This window comes from Enhydra lutris, unplaced genomic scaffold, assembly GCF_002288905.1.
Source record: "Enhydra lutris kenyoni isolate GAN:26980312 unplaced genomic scaffold, ASM228890v2 scaffoldscaffold42, whole genome shotgun sequence".
In the NCBI taxonomy this organism is placed as follows: Eukaryota; Metazoa; Chordata; class Mammalia; order Carnivora; family Mustelidae; genus Enhydra; species Enhydra lutris.
In genome coordinates, this window is record NW_019154126.1 from 16804960 (window position 1) to 16827963 (window position 23004).

The 23004-nt window shown below is 38.9% G+C and overlaps 1 protein-coding gene across 11 annotated transcripts in view; it reads right to left on the reverse strand.

Moving 5' to 3' along the window:
* The window catches only part of LOC111155563 (par-3 family cell polarity regulator), a 687032-nt gene that overhangs the window by 550472 nt on the left and 113556 nt on the right, over nucleotides 1-23004 (reverse strand). For all 11 annotated transcript variants that reach the window (XM_022515794.1, XM_022515792.1, XM_022515789.1 and 8 more), the window contains exon 2: nucleotides 22490-22591. In XM_022515794.1, the coding sequence (XP_022371502.1) occupies nucleotides 22490-22591 (102 nt within the window). The remainder of the gene's footprint in view (nucleotides 1-22489; nucleotides 22592-23004) is intronic.

Consider the following 23004-nt stretch of genomic DNA (forward strand, 5'->3'; position numbering starts at 1 on the left):
AAGTAGTAAGAACTCCATTTCTAAGAAAGAGTGACTGTGCTCCAGAGTTTCAGAAAACACATTTACCGACAGCCAAGGCACCGGAGGCCAGCGGTGAGAAGACCAAAGGTGCGTTGCTCTGCGATGGCATTCACTACGGCTACTTCAAAAGTAGCACAGTGATTTAAAGCTGCCTTGTTGTCCTCGTAGTCATCACTGAGCCATGGAACATTATACAAAAAGAGTTTTATTTGACACTTTCTGGCACCAAAAAATGCATGATTTAAGAGGATTCTGTACCTCGCTCTATTTGAGATACATCCACAGTAGACGGTTTGGATGCACTAAAGGACTCATATATGCATGTCAGGGGACCAACCGAGGGGACCCATCTTTCCAGTGCAGCCAACCGGACAAACCCAAAGACTGACAGCCCAATCCCCAGCCCCGTGGACTTGGTCCTGATAAATGAAGCCGCATGGTAATGTCAACTACTGTGCCCATGTTCAGTCTTAAATTCTATAGGAAATACTCATTATACTGTGATGATTTTGTTAAAAGAAAAACATCATAATAAGCTCTGTTCTCATTTGTGAGGCCTGAAGGGAAAAAAAATACCTGCTCTTTTCATGTTCTAAGGTCACATAAAAGGGAATGAGAAAAAAAAAAGAAAAAGGGAAAAGGGAGTGAGAAACAGATTTTCTGAAAATCAAGGAAGGAAGGAAAAGCAGCAGACTGATGCTGCCACATTTTCTCCTTCATCCCTCCATGTCCTGGGCGGACTGTTGATGGATACAGATTTTCCCCAGGCAGCCTGGGGCAGTGAAGGTGAAAAGATGTGCAACAGAGTAATTGCCACTTGCCCATAGATCAAAAGCAATGAAACAGCTGAGCGACGGACAGCTGTCCTCGGCCACAACTGCAAACGCAAACAGCAAGGGCTCTGGGACCGTGCTTGATAACCACAGCTCAGCCAGACTTCTTGGTGAGATCAAGCAAGTTCAGGTTCCAGCAGCATAAAAATACCCCGTTACACAGAACCCTTCCTAGTCGGTGAGCGCAGGTCTGTGGTGGGATTCTATAAGCGCTCTCTACCCAATACAACCTGCTCAGTCCAGGTCACACTTTACGGCCCCCGCGTCCCCCACTAAGTCCACGGAAGGTGTGAACTAGAAAGTCTCTCTCACAGTTCACATCCATTTGAGTCACTTCAAAATCCTATTAGAGCTGAGAGAGAGAGAAAGGAAAAAGACAAAATTCTCTTCCTCCAAACCTAGCTTTACAGGATTTCATTATTAGGACTAACACAATATAAATGTCTTCAAATCCAGGTAGAAGGGACCACTGCTTATAAAGCCTTCTGTGTAAAGCTATACTTACATTAATAACGAATATTTTGTTTTCATGGAAATCAAGAGAAGAAGAAAAATCCTATTTGCCCAAAAGGGCCCTCTCAAGGCAAAGACACTTTGGGTATTAACTCATTTCTATTCATTTCATCCTTTCATTCAACAAACACTGAGAGCTTCCTCCATCCTGGGGAAATTGTTCTAGGTGTCAGGGACATAGCTGTGAATACAGCAGATGAAAACGGGAGACAGAGTTAGGGGGAGGAGCGGAATACCTCTAACTATTAACAAAACTACGCATGGTCAGGGGAAGAAGGTAATGATTGGCTTAGAACTACTGAAAAGAAACAGGACCTTTGACAGGAGACCTGTTTTCCCACATTTTGATGAATAGCATCAAAAGGTGAATTTTAAAAAATATTTTACCTAAGGTACCAAGTTCCTCAGATGCTCTTCAAAATATAGGTTAAAAAAAAACATATTCCAAAGTTTTTTATTAAAAATTTGGCTTTCCAGGGTGAGAGGGGTAGGGAGAGGGTGGTTGGGTTATGGACACTGGGGAGGGTATGTGCTATGGTGAGTGCTGTGAAGTGTGTAAACCTGGCGATTCACAGACCTGTACCCCTGGGGCTAATAATCATTATATGTTAATAAAAAAATAAATTTTTTTTAAAAATTGGCTTTATATCCTATAATGAAGATAAAAGTCTACTATGAAGAACTAAAATATATACTCTATAACAAAGCTACTTATGTATCCTACCAAAAGATTACGCTGAAAAGCCTTCCAAAGCCAGAAAACCAAAGAATGACTGTTATTAATAAAGTCATGCTTTGTGTTACAGGGACAGAGATTCTTTTTTTCAACTTTTTTTTATAACTGACATACAATATTGTATTTCAAACTCCTAAAGAACATTAAATTCAAGAAAAGTAGAAATACCAACAGGCTGATGTTACCATATAATGCTGCAAGATATACTTAAACACTTGGGTTAGTAGAAATTGAAAAGGGTAAAATCCCTGCCAAAATATGATTATATGTATTTCCAAATCAAAGAGAATTGATTTTTTTAAGCCCTAATGTCAATCCTTCCAACCATTAGGAAGATCAGCGTTCGCTAAGCTATGACTGCTGTTAGAATCCAGAAGTAGCATTCCTAAGGGGAAGGAGAAGTGGGTCATAAGCTTCAAAAACATGTTTTACGGTTTTAAAGATACAACTCTAAAATCGACATATGGGGCTGGGGGTGGAAATCCTGGGATTAGTTACATACGGCTTTTGTTCCAAAGGTTAACTGATCTCCCTTTCGCCACTTACACTTATTATTTATGCAAAAGTTTTTATTTTTCTCACCCACCCTCATGATCGAGAACAAAACTAAAGGTTTTTAAAGCACAAATCAACAAAAATTACAGCACACTTAGTTCCCAACCCAGAATGGGAAGCAAAATTTACCACCAGCCGAGCACCCACTCTCACCAAGCAGCTACATGTTCCCACGTGGCAGACACAATCATCTTTTTTTCAATCTGAGAGAGACAGGTCCTCTCCGTGGTCATGTATCCACTAGTTTAGAATATACGTTATGCTCTCTCCCTGATCAACTGCACTGTATCCACCCCATTTTAGTGTGCTCCCTGTGGAACAACTGTTGCTTTTCAGAAAATATATACTGATCCTCCAACTACCTAAGTTCTTTATTCAAAAGCCTGTCCTGGTTATATGGGGATGTAGCGAGCCTACTATCTGAAGGAAGGGATGTAGAGAAAGCATTAAGCTACAGACCCTGGCTTCACTTCATTCTTTCCAGAAAACTGTATTCAACAGTCTTTTCTAAAAATACCTTGAGGATAATAAATTCCATCACAGAATTTATCACCTACGTGTACTTCACCGACGTGCCCTTCGCTTCCCTGTATAGTTAGGTCTTAGATGCTCTGAATTCATCTCTTTTCAAATCCACGATTACTGCAGCCTCCTTTAAACTTGGCTGTCATTTCACAACAAACCCTCTTAATAAAGAAGTGTCAGTGGAGAATTGCGGACCACAATAACACCTAGTGGCCGACACAACATTTCCCTAAGAATAACTATGGAGAGCCTGCTTCCGTGCAAATCAGAAATCTCTCAACCTGGGATAGTGTGTTTTTGGAAAGAAAACTTATCTGCCCTAGGACAATCGTAGGGTAGCAAATACTTAAGGTTTATATTTTTTTTAACTAATATTTTGAGTACAATGATATGCACCTAATTGCACGGGTAAAGCTAAAGTTAATATGTAAAAAATTACATGCTACTCTTGAAAATATGAATTATATTTAAGCTTAGAAAATATGAATTGTATTAACTGAGGTGAGAAAAGCAAGAATATACAACTTCACAACGTAAGAGTAATAATAGGCCAAATTCGATAATCTTTTTTTTTTTTTTAAAGACTTTATTTATTTATTTGACAGAGAGAGAGAGATCACAAGTAGGCAGAGAGGCAGGCAGAGAGGCAGGCAGAGAGGCAGGCAGAGAGGCAGGCAGAGTGGCGGAGGGAAGCAGACTCCCTGCTCAGCAGAGAGCCCGATGCAGGGCTCGACCCCAGGACCCTGAGATCACAACCTCAGCCGAAGGCAGAGGCTCAACCCACTGAGCCACCCAGGCGCCCCAATTCAATAATCTTTTAATATCCACACAGCAACATCCCAAAATTTACCAAGAACACATTTCCCTCCAGAGGGGTGGGGGGGATAGGCAAAATGGTTAGGGGGACGGGCAGATCCAGGCTTCTGGTTACAGACGAAGTCACATACAGGAGAGGTAGAGCAGAGGGAATGCAGTCGATGACTGTGCAATGGCGGGGTGCGGGGACAGGTGGCAGCTACACCTGGGGTGAGCACAGCGTAAAGAACAGAATTGCTGAACCACTAGTCATACACCTGAAACTAATGTAACAATGTGTGTCAACTCAACCTCGATTAAAAACAAAACCCATTTCTCCTTTACATCTGGGTAACAATAGTAGCCAAAACTATCTTTACAGCTATAAATAGGAAACTATTCTGATAAGGAAGGGGGGGGGGAAGGGTGGAGAGAAAAAAAAGACCACCCTTCGAAGTTGCCCACAGATACACATTCTACTTTCCATTTAGCAATCTAAGTCACTCTCTCTCAGAAGAAGAAAAACAACCACCTGTATAATAACCACTTTATAAAAAAGAAGTGTTATATATTCCTAACTCATTAAATATCCTAAAGCAGTTTCCTATTGGCACTTACTGAGAACAGATGTTTTATTAGTGTCTTATGATCAACAGGACTGTATTACGCCAGACAAACCTGCATTTTCTCGTGGACAATGAGGGGCACGTCTATAATGGAGAGAATAACTAGCATAAAAATGCAATTTTGTGGACAGCGCTAGACTCCGATTAGCAGTCATTCTTCCACATGTGGCGCTTAACAAGGAAAACTGGTATGTTATCTTCTCATACACACACTAGACAGTGCACATTTCTAGGAAGTTTAACAGAAAACCCACCCAATTTCCTTTGCTGTTTACCTGTGCAAAAGTACCAAGGGGTTCAAAACAATCACCGTGAGGCCCTAGAAGATCAAGGCAGCATTCCTTATAGTTCTGGGTATTCTACTGACCAAGGAAGGCTTTTTAATAAAGTGTAAACTGTATATCTAACTTAAAGCTCTTAAGCTTCCTTTTTGAGTTCTTTAAAGATCATCTAACTTTCTGAGTTAGTTTTCCCACCATTAAGCAACTTTGTCAGAATGCATCATTCTGCTACTTCTACATCTAGATTGTAATTTTATATATAATCAAGATCTAGAAGTCAGCACATACAGATCTACAGGTAAATAACCACCGTACTGGTAGTGAAGAAAATGACTAACCCACACACACGGGGCCATGTGCACATCTTGATGCACAGATTTCAACCATTTCCTTCAAAACCAGGGTCTGCTTTGGCTGAGGCAGATGTTTCAATCATACATGCTTGAAATTCAACCCCCTGCCTTGTGAGCCCAGCAAACTATCCAATATACGACACTTCAGCTTCTGTTACTTTTCTTTTTCCATTTAACACGTGATCACAATTTTCGCGACAACTCTCAGAGGTATCATTATACTCTTGTTCTAACTGTAACCTCCCACCTCCCCCCTCCAAAAAATATACAGAACAATGATTTTGATGCTTATAATTTCCACAGAAACCTTTGCTCAAGCAAAGTGATACACAAAACTGAAATTATACAGTTGCTTAAATGTCACATACTGGCATCCAGCAAAGAAATGATTTCTAAAGAGAGGAGTATCTTGCTTGAGGGGGGAAAAAACATGTCTTTATCTTCATTAGTGTTACACACTCTCATTCATAAATTGACCCTGAAACTTTGTGCAGGTCTAACAGAGCTCTTTATCTACACCACCAATGTCCCCACGCCCCCTCCAAAAAACCACATCTCATCTTTAAAAGAAAAAGGTAACACATTTTACCAGACAGCTTAGATGTTAATCATTTAAAAAGCATGTTTATAAGAGCAGAATGCCATGCCTACTATTACCACCACTGAAACTACAAGTAATTAGAAGTAGTTTAGGACAGGAAGTTAGAAATGCTCAGCAGAATTTAATTAAACAAATTGGATTTTGGCAGAGAACTACACCCTACTTCTATAAACAATGCCACAGAATCCTTAATGACAATGCAAGGCACTCATATTTAAATTCTCAAGTATCAAATGCCAACACATAGGCCCCCACCCTTGAGTTCAAGCAGAGTTTTAAATTCGATGCTTCTTCAAGAGGGAAGAGAAAGGATTCTGGCTACTGAATTAGTACCCTTCATTTCCTCATTCCTTGCTGGTATTGGTTTCTGCATACTCTACATAGAAAGTTTCCTTTCTTAAAAACAGGCTTTACTCTGTGTCCTTAACTCAAACTATATTGATCTGAACATAAACAATGCCATACTGAAATGATTCAGGATTGTTCAGAATTCTTAACCAACAAACATCTATTATGGTTGTGATTTCTGCCGGAGGAAACACATTGCAGAGATTTGGAATGTCTCTGGACTTGATCTGCGTCTAACAAGTCAGTATTCTCCATAATAACAAGGAAAAGCAAGGGAAAAGAGAGAACTAAAACTACTCAGGATTTAGCAAATCTTTAAATTAAGAAATTTGAGGACCAAAGTATAGAATGGATGATACAAAATAATTTCCATTGTCCACCTCTATAGACCACTGAGAGATGTTCTAAAACACAACCAATCACAAACTTCCCAGATAAATATTGGGCTGATTTTGAGCTATAAAAGAAGGAATTAGTTCTGAAGCATTTAACTGTAATGTTGAAAAAACAATTTTTCACCAGTAGAGACATGGATATTATTTAATTGAGCTCAAAAAGAACCATTCCACCAAAAGGCCAAGGGGGGGGGCCTGGAGAACGCAATCTATGGCTCTAGTCCAACAATAAATTATAAAGGAAAAAAATTGTATTTTGTGTGTGGTGTGTGATTATGTGTAATTCTTCTCAATTATTATTGTTTGGTAATTGAAAAATAGCTCCAAAGATAGTAACATTAAAGAAGGGAATCTTTCCATTTCTAACACAGTACTTTTAAAAGACATGCTAGGCATTATCTGGACAAGTTATATATTCAGCACATAAACAGTAAAACAACACATCAAGAAAGCACACAACCAGAATCTCTTCCTAACATTTCTATTTCCATTCAGTAGCCTCAAAGTATTTTTTAGGAAAAATAAGTTTAATTTCCAAACAGTCTTCTGGAATAATATTCCTATGAATTTGTATAAATATTAATTTACTCATATTCTAATATTTTGTTTATGCATAAAAGTCAGTGAGATCTTGGGTAACATGAGGGTCCTCCTAAAACAATGTTTTAGTAGGAGATTTCATATTAATAATCAATCTTCCAATAACATCATAACCTTGTGTTGTAACACATAGTAAGCAATTTAAACCCACATGGTAAATCAATAAATATACACACAAATAATAAACATCCACAAATGCACTGAAGGCACAGAAAACACCAATATGATTTTGTAGCTATAAAACAATGTTCAAAGAAATCAAGAAACTTTTTCAAAAGAATATTAAGAAACAAACACAAGGAATGTTCATTTTAACTCCAAAGGAGATATAAAGGGATCAGAAATTTCTGTACCAACCTGCCTTTTGCTGATTTCTGACGTAGTTCTTTTGAGGTTTGAAGACCTTGAAAACCTCAGCGCTTTCACTGAATCCTTTCGAAAGGTACCAGAAAAAGTGTAGTACCTCTTTGCAGGTTTCCTCTTTAATCTGTCTGCCATCTCAGTCCATTAGAAAGGCAAAATCCACAGTGACTCAGATTCCAAAACTAACTACAGAATAAAGGATTCCCAAATAAATAGCCACCAAAACCCAGACATATGATCTGTTTTGCTCAGTCCTCTAGGAAGGGTAACTAATTGAAAACAGGTGGGCAATATAGGACAGAATCGTTCCACTTAGGTGACCCTCAATGGAGACACAAGTTTTGCATATGGCAGCATTGGTTCCGGGCTCACCAGGGAGATCAGCGAGGAGCTCCACCACCCCAAATGAAAACAACCATCACCAGTTAAACAGGCCACAGGTAGTCTGTCAGGAGTAAAACAGGGTGTAGCAACACATCTTCCAGTCAGCAGGGTGTGAGTAAACACACCAGGTTCAAAGAAGTCTCCTTAACTCATTCCTTGCCAAAACCAACAGCAGGATAGGATCAAAACACAGCTCCTACTTCAAAACAGGAGCCCTCCTAGCACGACTGTCAATCTCCTGGAACATTCTCTTCTTCCAGTGAAAAAGAAATGAAGTGATCAAGTCTCAAATATCCACCTTTTCCCCCCAAATATACACCTTTTACTCTGAAAAATACAGGACAAAATATTCACAGGAAAAAATGAGTTAGTTATCTGGAATACCTCTCCTGTGTCCCAGGAAGGAGAGGAAAGGTGTTCTTATGTCCCTTCAAAAGGCATCAAGAGCATCTTTTCTTCACTTTATCTCAGGTCTAATTGAACAGAGGCTGAGTGTGAGGAGAGATCGCGAAAGTAAGATACCCAAGAAAACAAAGAATTAGGTTTCCAGTGAGTACTGGACACTACAAATACCTGCGACACAATTAATACTCATTACTATTAATGCCAGAGTCTCACAAAACTCAACACTTCAGGACACACACAAGCCTAACCAAGGGTTGATGGCAATTACTTTCAAGGTCATATGTTTTGATTTAGCCACAATCTTAGGAGTTTACTATTTTTTAAGAAGTATGCATTATTTTAAAAACACATACATACCAATTATTAAAGAAACTGCAGAACCAAACATTAGCCTATACCAAAATATCTCACAGAATCTCACTGATAAATAATGCAAACACAGGAATTTTAAAGGCAACACTATTTAACAAAGAGTTACATACTATGGTGCTGTTGAAAGCATCACCCCAGACTCCAGGGAAGTACAGAAATAGAGTAAGCTTTTTGGAAACTCTTAAGCAATTTGACAGCATTCTTTTATGTCCGTTAACTCTAATCACAGATGAAACAGAAGCAAGCAAAACACAAGATAATTTTTCCTTGTAATTAATCTACATTGTATTTTATAAAAGTACTAGAATGCAAAAAGAAAACAAATCTAATCCTCCACCAAGACAGTGTGAGGAGCAGAGATCTGTTGTGTTAACAACTGTAGAAGGGAGACGATCTGAAGAGAAGGCTGATTTTCTGGCAGAGAGGGAAAAATCAGAACTGGTGATGGGGATTTAAGGAAGCATTTCTGCTCTGTAGGCTGACCAGAACATGCCTCCCAATTCATCCTACCTGAATATCCCCACCTATATGTGAAATATTTCCTACTATAATAGTACTCACTATTATTTTATTTATTATTTTAATTTATACTAGGAGAAAAAGACACAACCATATTACAGAAAATGGTCTTACCGGAAAAATGTTTTGTTAGCGTTTTCATCTTCCTATTTCACAACGGGATTCCCTAAAGGTAACCCATTCCCTATTCATTTCAATCTCTCAAGGTTTGTGTGGAATGGAAGAGATGTTCAATAAATATGTCTGGACTAAATCAAAGAAAATGATGCTGTTACAGGAAATGGTAAGTGCAGCTTTGTTTCAGTCTCGAGTTCCTATAACAGAAATCTCTACACGTTGCTGCTAATAATGCCTGAAAACAAACAGTCACCATTTGACTATCCCCTTAAAAAGAAGTGTTGCTGATCAATTTTTCGTAAGTAAAGAGGTCAAGCAATATACCAGATATTCCGGTGCAAGAAATATCAGAATTGTGAAACACGGGATATGGAGTCTGTAATTCCCACATTCTAGGTGGCTTTCTAGTTTTATACTATGTGCTCTTATTATATTAAATAATGCACTTTCCAGGCTGGCAGTCATGTGAATGCCTTCCAACATTAAAAGTCTGGTTATAAAACTCACAAATTTGTAGTGGCTGTCAGAGTGTGATTTTCTGTATGTATCTTGGACTGATATTACCACTGTCTTGTGTCTAAGGAGCAGTCTCCCTGCACACTTCACAGCCTTTTAAACGCCACTGTTTTTCTCAAAATCTAAATTTTACCTTATTTTCATTCAACTGTGTTAATTCAGGGGAACTTGAGTTCCTTTTCCACATTTTACATTAATTTCCTAACTAAAATTTACTAGTATTTTCCATCATAATCAAGACAAATTTTAAGTCAAGGGTGGGTATCAAAGAAACCAATAAAGGTTATGAGGTTATTATTATAAATTTTTGTCACATGGAAATTTATTTAAATACCATTTATTCTATACAGTGGTAACTTCCAAATTCGTGTTTCCAACTCTGATCTTTCCCTTGAGCTCCAGACATCTATGTCCAACCACCTACGTGACACCCCTGCTTGGAAGTCTCAAAGGCATTACAAAATCACTTAAACGTCCCAATAGGAAGGAGATTTGACTCCCCTAACCCTGTATCCTTATTCCATTCCTAAGTCATCTACTTAAATGAACCTCCCACAGTAAATGGAACCTCCATAACCCCTACCCTACTTGCTCCAGTTAAAACTCTCAAAGTCACCCTTAATACCTTCTTTGCCCTCATTCTTCACAGCCTGAGAGCCTATGAGGACACTACCATATCTATCAAAGGTATATTGATACATATTTAAACAAAGGTGTTTGTATCGATATTAATATGTATATTGATACAATGTTGATACATATCAATAGTGATACATACATATTTATACAAAGGTGTAACCATATCCTGCCACAGTGTGTACTACAATTAGGTTGAACTCGATTTTTTAAAAATTGTTTTTATTTATTTTCACTAAAAAAAAAAAAAAAAAAAAAAAAAAAAGTACCCATTCTCACTTGCCCTCCTTGTAACCACCAATCTATTCTCTGCATCTGTAAGTTGGGGGTAAGGGGTTGTTTTTTTCTTTTCTAGATTCCATATATAAAGAGAGATCATATGGTATTTGTCCTTTTCTAACTTAGCATAATGCCTCTGAGGTCCATCCATGTTGGCACAAATGGCAAAATTTCACTATTTTTAGGGTTGGGTAACATTCCCCTATATATATATATGCCACCATTTCTTTCTCTATCCATCCATCAGTGCACACTTTAGGCTGTTCCCATGCCTTGGTTACTGTAAATAATGCTGCAACGAACATGTCACATATCTGCTTTTGAATTACTGTTTTTGTTTTCTTCAGATAAATACCCAGAAGTAAAATGGCTGGATCACACGGTAGTTCTATTTTTAATTTTTTGAGAAACTCCCATACCTTGTCCATAGTGCACCAATTTACATCCCCACAAAGAGTGCACAGGGGTTCCCTTTTCTCCACACCCTCAACAACCCTGTTAGTTATCTTTTTTTAATAACCATCATTCTAACAAATGTGAAGTGACATCTTATTGTGGTTTTGATTTGCACTTCCCTGATGATTAATAAGACTGAGCATCTTTTCATGTACCTGTTGTCTTTCTCTGGAAAATGTCTATTTAGATCTTCTGCCCATTTTTTAATCTGACTGGTTTTTTTGTTTGTTTGTTTTTCATTATTTTTGTTTGGGGGGTTGTTCTTTTGCTATTGAGTTGTAGGAGTTCTTCATTTATTTTGGATGTTAAACTCTTACCACATATATGCAGAAGCTTTTTACTTTGACGTTCCAAAAAAATTTTTAGCTTTATTAGTTGATTTATTCTGGAATTACATTAGTAGAATCAAAGGGTACAAGCCATGCCAATTTTCTTCTGCTTCCAATATAAAATCCAGGAGAAAAAAAAAAAAAATCTGCTACTTTCCACATGATTTCTATCCTGTGTGAATGAATAAATGAATGGGATAATCTTCTTTATCATACATAATTACTTCTCCAAAATTACTTTGAAAATTTTAATGAAGAAGAAGAAATCAACAGCTACCAGTCTTCCTCCTTTTTTCCCCTTTATGTGACAATGGTTTATTATATACATGAAAAGCTGAATTTTACATATTTCATTCAAGAGATGAAAGGAAAACTTAAACTAGGTATTTTTAAAGATGCATATTATTATAAAGCAGCATCTGGTAGCTTTTATTCTGGAGTGCTTGTTTTGAGATGTGCCATTTTTCTGGAGAATTGTTACTGATGACCAGGTAGTGTTTTATGACTGAAAACAAGGCCTGCCTCCCCACTGCCTGCCCCAGAGCTGTATTGCAATATAATTGACATGTAACATTGTATAAGTTTAAGATGTCTAATGTGTCGATTTGATACACCTACATATTACAAAATGATTAATACCTTAGCATTAGTTAATAACTGCATCACATAATTATCATCTCTTCTGTGTGGTGAGAATATTTAAGATCTACTCTTAGCAACTTTTAGCATTTAATATAGCATTACTAACTATAATCATTATGCCATATACTAGGTTCCCAGAATTTATTCATCTTAAGTTTGTACCCTTTGACCAATACCACTCCTCTATTCCCAGTTCCCAGGAGCTGGGAACCATAATTCTGGCTTTCTTTCTAGGAAGTCACCTTTTTTAGATTCTATATGTGAGGTCACACACATCTATTGTTTTTCTGTCTGACTTATTTCACTTAACATAATGCCCTCAAAGAGATTCACCCACGTTATCATAAATGGCAAAATGCCCTTTTAATGGCTGAATAATACTCCATTACACACACACACACACACACACACACACACACACACACACACACACACGGATGTGAGATCTTCCCGATCCGTTCATCTGTTGATGGACACTTAGATTGTTTCCATACCTTGGCTACTATGAACAATACTGCAATGAACCTGGGAGTGCAGATACCTCTTTGAGATAATGATTTGATTTTCTTTAGAAATATACCCAGAAGTGGAGTTGCTGGATAATACGGTAGTTCCAGTTTTCACTTCTTGAGGGACCCCCAATACTGGTTTCATAGTGGCTGCATCAGTTCAGTGCCACCAACAGTGCACCAGCGCTCCCTTTGCTCCACATCCTCACCAACGCTAGTTATCTCTTGTCTTTTGAGCATAGCTATTCGAACAGGTAGGAGGTGATATCTTACTGTGCTTTTAACTGGCATTTCCTTGATGTGTTGAGCAGCTCTTCCTCATATATCTGTTAGCCATTTATATGACGTTTTTGGAAAAATGTTTATTCAATTCCTCTGTCCATTTTTAAATTGGATTCTTTGGTATTCTGCTCTTGAAAGATTTGAGTTCTTTATGTATTTTGGATATTAACCCTTATCAGATAAATGTTTTGCAAATATTTTTTCCCATTCCATAGGCTGCCTTTTCATGTTTTTGATGAGCAGAAGCTTTCTTACTTGATGTGTTCCCACTTGTTTTGTTGCCTTTGCTTTTGATGCCAAGTCTATTAATGCTTTATTTTTTTTAATGACCTAGTCCTTGTTGACTCCCAAACACTAAAAATTGAAACCGGGGTCACTTTTTTTCTGTTCAGAAGAATATGCATATTGACAGTATAGTGGAAATCCTCAAATGTCAAGGATTAAAAAATAATGTATTTCTTCCAACAAGTATTACTGAGTAATAATTACCAAGCTCTTTTCAAATTGATAGAAATGTAAAAAAACAAAACCAAAAAAACCCATAAATGCAAGTAAACATTACAGAATATTTTTCATTAAAAAATACCCAAAGTAACATGGCTTATTTGTTTTTTTAAATCATTAGAAACTAGTATTAAAAGAATGAGTGTTGGCGAGGATGCGGAGAAAGGGGAACACTCCTGCACTACTGGTGGGAATGCAGGCTGGTACAACCACTCTGGAAAACAGCATGGAGTTTCCTCAAAAAGTTGAAAACAGAGCTACCCTATGACCCAGCAATTGCATTACTGGGTATTTATCCTAAAGATACAAATGTAGTGATCCCGAAGGGGCACGTGCACCCGAATGTTTATAGCAGCAATGTCTACAATAGCCAAACTATGGAAAGAACCTAGATGTCCATCAACAGATGAATGGATAAAGAAGATGTGGCATATATATATATATATATATATATATAAATTATAAATTTATATATAAATATATATATATATATATATACATATATATATATATATATATATTATGCAGCCATGAAAAAAAAATGAAATTTTGCCATTTGCAGTGACGTGGATGGAACTAGGGGGTATTATGCTGAGTGAAATAATTAACATATGGTCTCTCTGATATGAGGAATTTGAGAGGCAGGGTGGGGGAGTCGTGGGGGGTAGGGAAGGAAAAAATGAAACAAGATGGGCTCTGGAGGGAGACAAACCATAAGAGACTCAATCTCACAAAAGAGACTGAGGGTTGCCGGGGGGAGGGGGGAGGGAGAGGGTGGTTGGGTTATGGACATTGTGGAGGGTATGTGCTATGGTGAGTGCTGTGAAGTGTGTAAACCTGATGATTCACAAACCTGTACCCCTGGGGCAAATAACACATTACATGTTAATAAAAATAATTAATTTAAAATATTAAAAAAAAAAAAAAAGAATGAGTGTTAACATAATTCAATGATGATGGTGGTAGTGATGTGTTGGTTATTTTTGCTAAAGAGTGCTGAATCCTTAACACAAATCCCCAGGTTTAAACTCAAATTTAACACAGCCTCACAAAGTAAGTACAATCGCTATCCTCCATTTAGAAATGGGAAAACTGAGGTTAGAGAGATTAAGTAATTTCTGAAGCTCATGAAGTAATCATGGAGCTGGGATCCAAATCCAGGCCATGTGGCTTTTCATCCCCCCAAACAAGATGCCCATCTTTGGTGAAGCAACATAAAAGGTGCAACAAAGCAAGAACCAAGCCCTGGCCTACAATTAATATGATAACTAGAAGAGTGAGACATTGTCCCCCCACCTTCCCAAACTATGGGTGGCCCCAGACAAACAAAGTCTGGACTGCTTTCCCTAGGAAAGCTATGAGCAGCCAACACTGTACAGGCTGTTCCAACTTCAAAACTCCAAACGCTTATGAGAAGCCTTTCCAATTGGCAGACCATGTAGGAGGCCAATCACCCTTCTTTGTTCCCTTCCACAAGCACTCCTCACCACCAACACCTCTGCTACACCTGGCCCTGCACCCCCCAACCCATCCACCCACAAACCGAAGAGCTGTGGGCAAACCAGTACCCATAACATATCTAAATGTTGGGAAATCACCTCTCTGAATTAATTAATTAGCCATGTGGTGCTCTGCTCAGCATTTAATTTAAATATTTTCTTTAGAGCCTAACTAAAATAAATCCATTTAGGAGGAAATTAATGAAATCGTCTAGTTAATGAAGTCTATTTAATACAAATCATTTCAATTCCAAGTCATCAAACTCTTTTATATCAGTCCTTCCCTCTGCCAATTCACATTAAAGTTTAAAAAGATGACTCTATTCTCAGTTATATGTAACACTGCCTAATGCTTTCTTCATTCGGGAACTAGGAAGTCATAAAATTATGGAGAAATTTAAAAACAAAATAAGAAAATCCCCAGTTAATCACATACTCCACTTCCATTGCTAACACCTCCCTTGGCAACACCTGCTCACTAGGATCCCTGCGTCTGCCCTGCTCCTATCCATTCACCCTCCCACTGCAGCCAGGGACACAAGTTCTCAAATGGAGAACTCATCTCATCACCCACCACTCTCAATTTTCACGTACCCGTCCTGCGGATTCAGCCTGACTGTATCTTTTAGGCAAGTCTTGCTTCATCCTGACTTGGTCAGAATGCTTTGTGCCACCTTTTGTGGCATGACTCCTTATCCTCAGACCATTATTTGTTGGTAATTCTACATTTAATTTCTATGATTGTTTAATTCTGACTCTCACAATAACCCATGAGGACCTCGAAAGGACAAACTGTGTCTCCTTTTGTTTGACACTGTATTACAGCACTGAGCATAACGGCTGGCACATAATAGGTGCTCAGCAAATTAGTTAAAATAACTAAAAATAAGTCTAAAATAAGATAATATTTTATCTAAAAGTCTTATTATCTTTCAAAGGAAATTATTATATGTGCTGCCTTTTAAAATTATTATTATTATTGTTATCATCATCATTATTCAGAAATCCTAGTCTGTAAAAATTCTCTCACATGTTTAGGGATAACTAAAGGAATGTATTCACGGGCCAAGTCAACAAGAAATTAGGTGGGGGGGTGGGGGGAAAGGGTGAAAAGGAGGTTATTAGGAACCCCTCAGCCCACTCCTACCTCCAGGATACGGACATTCTAAAAAATAACTGACCTCATGCGGCAATTTAGTGTTCTAGTTTTGACAACAAAGGAATTTAAATCTCAAAACTTTCTCTTATCAGGCACACGTCTGGCGATATGTTATGTAAGGAGAAGGATCGAGTCTTTAAAGAAATTAAAATTAGATTTGTTTCAATTATGAGCTGTGAGCTCTCGCTGTAATTTAAGAAACAAGCCATTTCTCCAGAGCTCATTCTTCAGGCTTATTCACGTTTTAGAAACTATTCCAGATCCAAAAATACGTTCTTCATTGTCATCTAAAAACTAGAGATGTGACTGTCTTCGGCATAAATAAAAACAAAAGAGTGCTTCTCTCCCCATTATCAATACCGCACAGAATGTATAACGCCCCCTTTAAAGGACATGTGTACACACATTCTCCACAGAGAAGCACGATACGCTCCTACTGTCACCTCCCCGGACTCTGATTATTTTTCAGTAACTTGATGCCACAACAAGTAAAATAACGAGTTATGCCGAGGTAGCAAAAAATAACACCCAAAACAGTAGAAAACAAAGAACTTCTAAAACTAAACCACGTCCCTTGCCTGAAAGTTGTGCCAGACATGTATTTCAAAAGCAAAATTTATTACAACACATTTCAATGATACTAACATCAGACATCTGATGGGGCAGAAATATTGTGAACACAAGAGCACAAAACTACATCAGTTTCTAAGTTAGGAGAATGATGAAAATGTGTGATATATACCTCAGCACTAGCTTCAGCCAACATGCAGAAATTAATGCTTGCCCATGATTCCAATAAATTTTTAAAGTCTCCTTTTCTCAACATGCTTCCAACTGAGGACACTGGCCAAACTATCCCCCAGGAAACCCTGGGTTCTTCCCAAAAAGCAGCAGCCAGCAGTCTCCACAACAATCCTCCGTGGCACCTGGCCTCCAGCTCCCACTCCTCAAGCGCATATAAACTTCCAAAAAGTTTAAATTACTATTCCCTTCAACCCTTCTTCCACAAATAGCAAGAAGCAGATGGTAGAAGACATTCCCTGGCGCCTGGGTGGCTCAGTCGGTTAAGCATTTGCCTTCGGCTCAGGTCATGATCTGGGGGTCAGCCCTGGGACCAAGCCTCATGTGGGGCTCTCCGCTCATCAGGGAGTCTGCCTCTCCCTCTCCCTCTACCCCTCCCCACTGTCCATGCTCGCCGCCCTCTCTCTCTAATAAATAAAATCTTAAAAAAAAAAAAAAAAGTATTTCCCAAGGTCATCACAAAAATAGCACACACAACATCATTCCTGGTCAAAACAAAATTACATCCAAGGATGACAAAGGAAATGCTTGCAACTAAGCACCTTGAGCACCAAAGGTATGAAAAAGAAGACGGTAACATATGGAAATGGCTTTCTTCTTGCTGATCACACACACAAAAGCACACTTCCCCCAGCTTTAAGTTCTTGGTCAATCCACCTAAAATCAGTTTTAATGTTCTTATAATCGGTCTCAGGTGACGGGCATGCGGAGAGAAGTGAATACAAAACATTTTTCTACTGTAATCTAATTGGAATTTTCAAATTTTACTGCAGTACACAGAGGAATAGCAGGAATGACCTAGACCTACTTGAGGAGAACCAAAGAAAGGTTCACTAAAATAATAAATAACAGATAACAAAGACCAAACCAGGAAGAAATTGAGACAAGAAACAGCTTAACACTCAGGAAAGCACATACAGACAAACACATTACAACAGCTGTTCTAAGAGGTGCTACAGATAACATGGAAACCATTTCAGTTTTTCATCATTTGGCAAAATGTCAACGGAGAAAACTGAGAATGAGACACTAAGAGTAAATAAAACATGATGACCGTGTGTACACTTGGATTCTCTGTTCCCTTTTACTCGAAAGCAGCAATGTAGAGTAAGGACAAATAAAACAAGGCACATTTATATACCCAAAGTAGATCTAGAATATTCTATCTTATAAAACCAAACCTACTCCAAAAACACAAGACAACACATGCTAAGGCCATTTTGAATGAACTTGGGTAAATCCTGGCCATTGGAATCATGTAGGCACCAAAACAAAACTTCCTCAGTGCTGTGCATGAAACTCTAATAATTAAAGGATAATGAGCAAAATTAGGTACTAATTAGGTACTTCAATCTTCTCTTGCTATCATTTAAATTGTTGCCTCTTAATCCTAATATCTATGAAAAATAATTTTTCAAAATTTCACAAATTCACAGTGATCTGGTATATAATTTACACCTTTTTTATTTTTATTTTTTAGTTTTTTATGTATTTGACAGAGAGAGAGATGGACAGAGAGAGAACACAAGCAGGGGGAGCAGCAGAGGGAGAGGGAGAAGCAAGCTCTTCACTGAGCAGGGAGCCCAATGCAGGGCTCAATCCCAGGACCCTGGTATCATGCCTGAGCCAAAGGTAGATGCTTAACCAATTGAGCTACCCAGGTTCCCCTGTAATTTACACCTTTGAAAGAAATTGCCCCCATTACAGAGACTGATGGCAGGGCCACTAAACCATGGTTTCAAAGTTCAGTGAGCCCAAATACCACCTGGACTGTTTATAAAATGCAGATGCCCAGACCTGGCTAATGGAGACCTTATTTCCCCAGGCTAAGTATCCATCTGCATTTTAAACATGACCAGGGGATTTTCATTAAACAGGACACTTTTTAGAGCAATTTTATTGTGTAAGAGAACTGTAATGTCTTTTTTAACCTAAAAAAAAAAAAAAAAAACAGGTGTCAAAATCCTTACTCAAGAGTAGCTGCCAAAAATACTTGAAAACACTCCAGGATGATTAAATCCGAGTCAAATTTCAAAGCCATGGAGAGGAGCCATACAACTGACGACATGCAACCCTTCGGTCTCAATAATGCATCTGACAATACCACGAATGTGAGTGTGGAGAGTCTGGATTCTTAATCATATACATGTATTTTTACAGTTACAACTTCAAATGGGTCCTCCAAGAAGCTCATTCAAAAACTTAAATTGATCATATATACATATATATGTGTGTGTATGTATATACACACATATATATATAAAGATTTCTGAACATAAACACAAAAAATAAAAAATAAGTAAGTATCTCTGAACAAATGAAACAATAATTTAAAAGTTCTTTCAGTCTGCAATACATGGTATTCTCTAACATTTTTCTATTTGGAAACTGAATTTAATCTGCATGATATAAAACTCCCTGAAAACTTACTCCATTTACTAATATTTAAAACATTCTCCTTCAGGTGTGCCTTGGTGGCAGAGTCAGTCAAGCGTCTGACTCCTGATTTCAGCTCAGGTCAAGATCTCCAGGTCATGAGATCAAGCCCCACGTGGGGCTCCACGCTCGGTAAGAGTCTGCTTGAGATTCTCTCCCTCTGTTTCTGTCCCACCCCACCTCATTCTTTCTCTCTCTCTCTCTCTCTCTCAAATAAATAAATCTTTAAAAATGGGAAAATACCTCTGATTTTAATAGCAACTATTTTAGAAGATAATTTGCTTCTTCCTCCATTTATGTGTGTAACCTAATAGTTAATTGTGTTTAAAGAAGATTATTATTTTCAGCTACTGCGTAACAAATTACCCCAAAGACCTAAACAATAGCATCAACCACCTTAACCTAACTGATCTGTACAGAACACACAATCCAACAACTGCAGAATACACATTATTTTCAAATACACATGGAACATCCACCCAAAATGCCATATACTGAGCCTAAAATAATAGTGCATTTCCAAAGATTTTTTTTAAAATCCTACTGCTGAACATCTACATCTCAGTATTCTACCTATCTAAAACATGCACACTGTTAAGGTGGTTGATACTATTGTTTAGGTCTTTGGGGTAATTTGTTACTCAGCAACTAAAAATAATAATCTTCTTTAAACACAATTAACTATTAGGTTAATAGTTGAGGCGCTAGGACGGACGGTGAGAAACTGTAACCTGTACTCAGTGAACCCACAGAGTAGGACTGCAGGTGCCATGTGCACGAGTCCTCTGAGCTCCATGTACTCAAGCACTGAGACAGGGAACAGCCCCCCATCCTATCCACCCAGCAAACCGAAGACCACAGCAGGTTATCCCAAGCAACACACCAGAGCTCGGCCAACCGCAGAGACAATCTTTAAAACATTCTGATTCACTCTATCGAAAGGCACAACGTGTGAACAGGATGGTACCCATCTGCGGCAAAGCCTGTTTGTACACAGTCAAAAAGGAAACACGGGTGGAGAAATCCAGGCACGCTCATCTCTGCTGCTCAGAATGCAAGAACGCCAAAGGCGAAAGTACACCGATGGCCACCTCTGCCTTCTCCACGGTAATCTAAGTATTCAAAATGAGAACAGCAACGACTACACCAAACCATAAAACAAAACGCCGTACGCAGCTATGCTGGCACGGCCACGGTTAATGGGCATGGAAATATATTGATAATCAACTCAAAGAGAAAAAGCAGGCCACTGTTCAATCCTTTCTACTTTAAAGAAAGTCTGTGTCAGTATTTGAGCAAAGAGAAGAGTCAGGCCACCAAACCCACTTAAGCAACACCAGGTTTGAGCTCTGGGCAGCAGCGTCAGGTGATTATTTCCTTCTTTATGTGCTTCTTTTCCTTCACCAGGAGCTACAATATTTTTATATTAGAAAAAGCAACCAAAAAAAAAAAAAAAAAGAAAGAAAGAAAACAAGGAAGGGGAAGGGAAAATATTGAAAGATTAACATAACATGAGTTCATCTCTCTGTAATATTATAGCTGCGCAAGGGCACCTGTTTGAATTCTTCATAAACATCGAGAGTTGCTTTAAGCTTTGAAGTTGAACCACACCAATAAATTGACTGTAATTTAAGTTTCTAGGTAAGTGGATGGCAGGAAAAGGATCTGACAGTCACCTTACACCCAGCTCACTGAAAAGCTCAAAAAGGAGAAGTGACACCAAGAGAAAGAGCAGCAGTCAGAAACGGGCAGAACAGTTCTGCATTTTTGATCGATGCAGGAGCTACACGGGACAAACCCCACAATGGCATGTGCTAGTGAATCAAATCTCCCTGAATTTACACACTATTTCATACCTGGGATTTTTCATTTTCCTCAAGAGTTCAAGAAAACATAGAGGATATCTGCCAGTTCGGAATGAGGCACTGCGCTGTCAGGAAAGCAGAAGCCGAGAAGACAAGACCGCCGTGCTCGGCCATCTCCCAGCCCAGTAGAGGCATGGAGGGAGGGTGAAGCCAAGGGTCAGTAACACGAATGGAGGGGAAGGGGGAGAAAGAGAATTGGGAGAGGAGGAAGGTGGGCAGCGGGAGGAAGGCAGAGACAGGGAGGAAGAGAGCTCCCCAGGAAGAACCAGAGTGAGTCTGAGACAGCTTCACCATCCCCCAACCCCATGATGTGACCGCTGGCTTAACCTATCCTGTGCCATGACACACATGATGACACACGACGTGTGCAGCTAGCAGCCCTTCCGTAACATCATCACGACCAGAACACAAACGAGGCTGTGGCCAAAGTCAGCTCCAGCCCTATCACCCCATGACGATAATCATCTACATGCAAAGCCAAATATTATGTCACAAATTCCTAAAATACTGAGTGTCACTTCTCCTCCTCATTCCCTCAAAGAGCAGGACAAAAGGGTGAGAGCAAGTGAACACTGATGTGCTTGGGAGTGGTCCCGTTCGTGATGCCGAAATCAGAGGACACGGAGGATGGTCCTACAGTCTAAAAGCTCCCCAAGAGCAACACCAAGAAAAGCGTGGCTTTTGGAACACAGAGCGCATCCGGGGAGGATGCCTGGGATGCCTCTGCTCCCTGGGACGCCTCTACTACCTGGGATGCACCTGCTCCCTGGGACGCCCCTGCTCCCTGAGATGCACCCACTCCCTGGGGAGCCAGGTAGAGCACTGCCCATGCCCACTCTGGGATGGGCCAGTGCTCAGGTCAGAACTCAGAGACCTTGCATTATCACACACAGAAACAGACCTCAGTTGTCAAGAAAGGGGGTCAGTTTGGTTAAGACAAAGGAAAAAATGGCAGGAGAAACTTTTAAAGAGAATTCCATTCAAAAAGTTGGAAATTTAAAATTCTGTAACATAGTAATCTTAATAAAGCCCAGGTGTCAAGAAAAGCATTATACCATAGAATTCAGTATAGTGAAGACTCACAATACTTGTTAAAAAAAAAAACATATCAAAGGGAGTGACCCAAATGTTCTTTAAAGTAAGTTTCTAATTAGAAAGGGAAGTACTCCCACCTAACCACCCCCCCTTTCTTCACTAAACGCATCCTGAATGGCTTCCCTGGATTTGAACTCACTCTGTCTTTATCGTCTGCTACATCACAGAGGATATCATCAAGGTCTAGTATTCCTCCATCTCCGTGTTCAAGTCGGTGCACTTGTATCCAGTAGTTTGGATCCTGTAGAGAACAGAAACATCAAATGTAGGAAGTTACATAACCAAAAGAATCTCTAACACCTGAGAATCACTAAAACGGAACACTTACTAAAAACGCTTGTTTTTAAAAAATGCTGAATTACCAATCTTGTCACTTTCTCAGTGCTCAGAATGCAGCTCAGACACTACTTCTCAAAATTATTAAACATTACCATAAAAACTACTAATGCAAATAGCATATAGTTACTCTGCACCCACATTTATCTGGACTTCTTTCAAAGGAGAGTCAGTACTCAAACTGACTGGTCATCCACAGAGACTAAGTTTGTAAAAATACATATCTCTCTCTCTCTCTTTCTCTCTCTCTCTCTCTCACGCACACGTGCACACACACATGCTGTGGCATCCGTCTTCATTCTAGAGCCTTACTCTGCA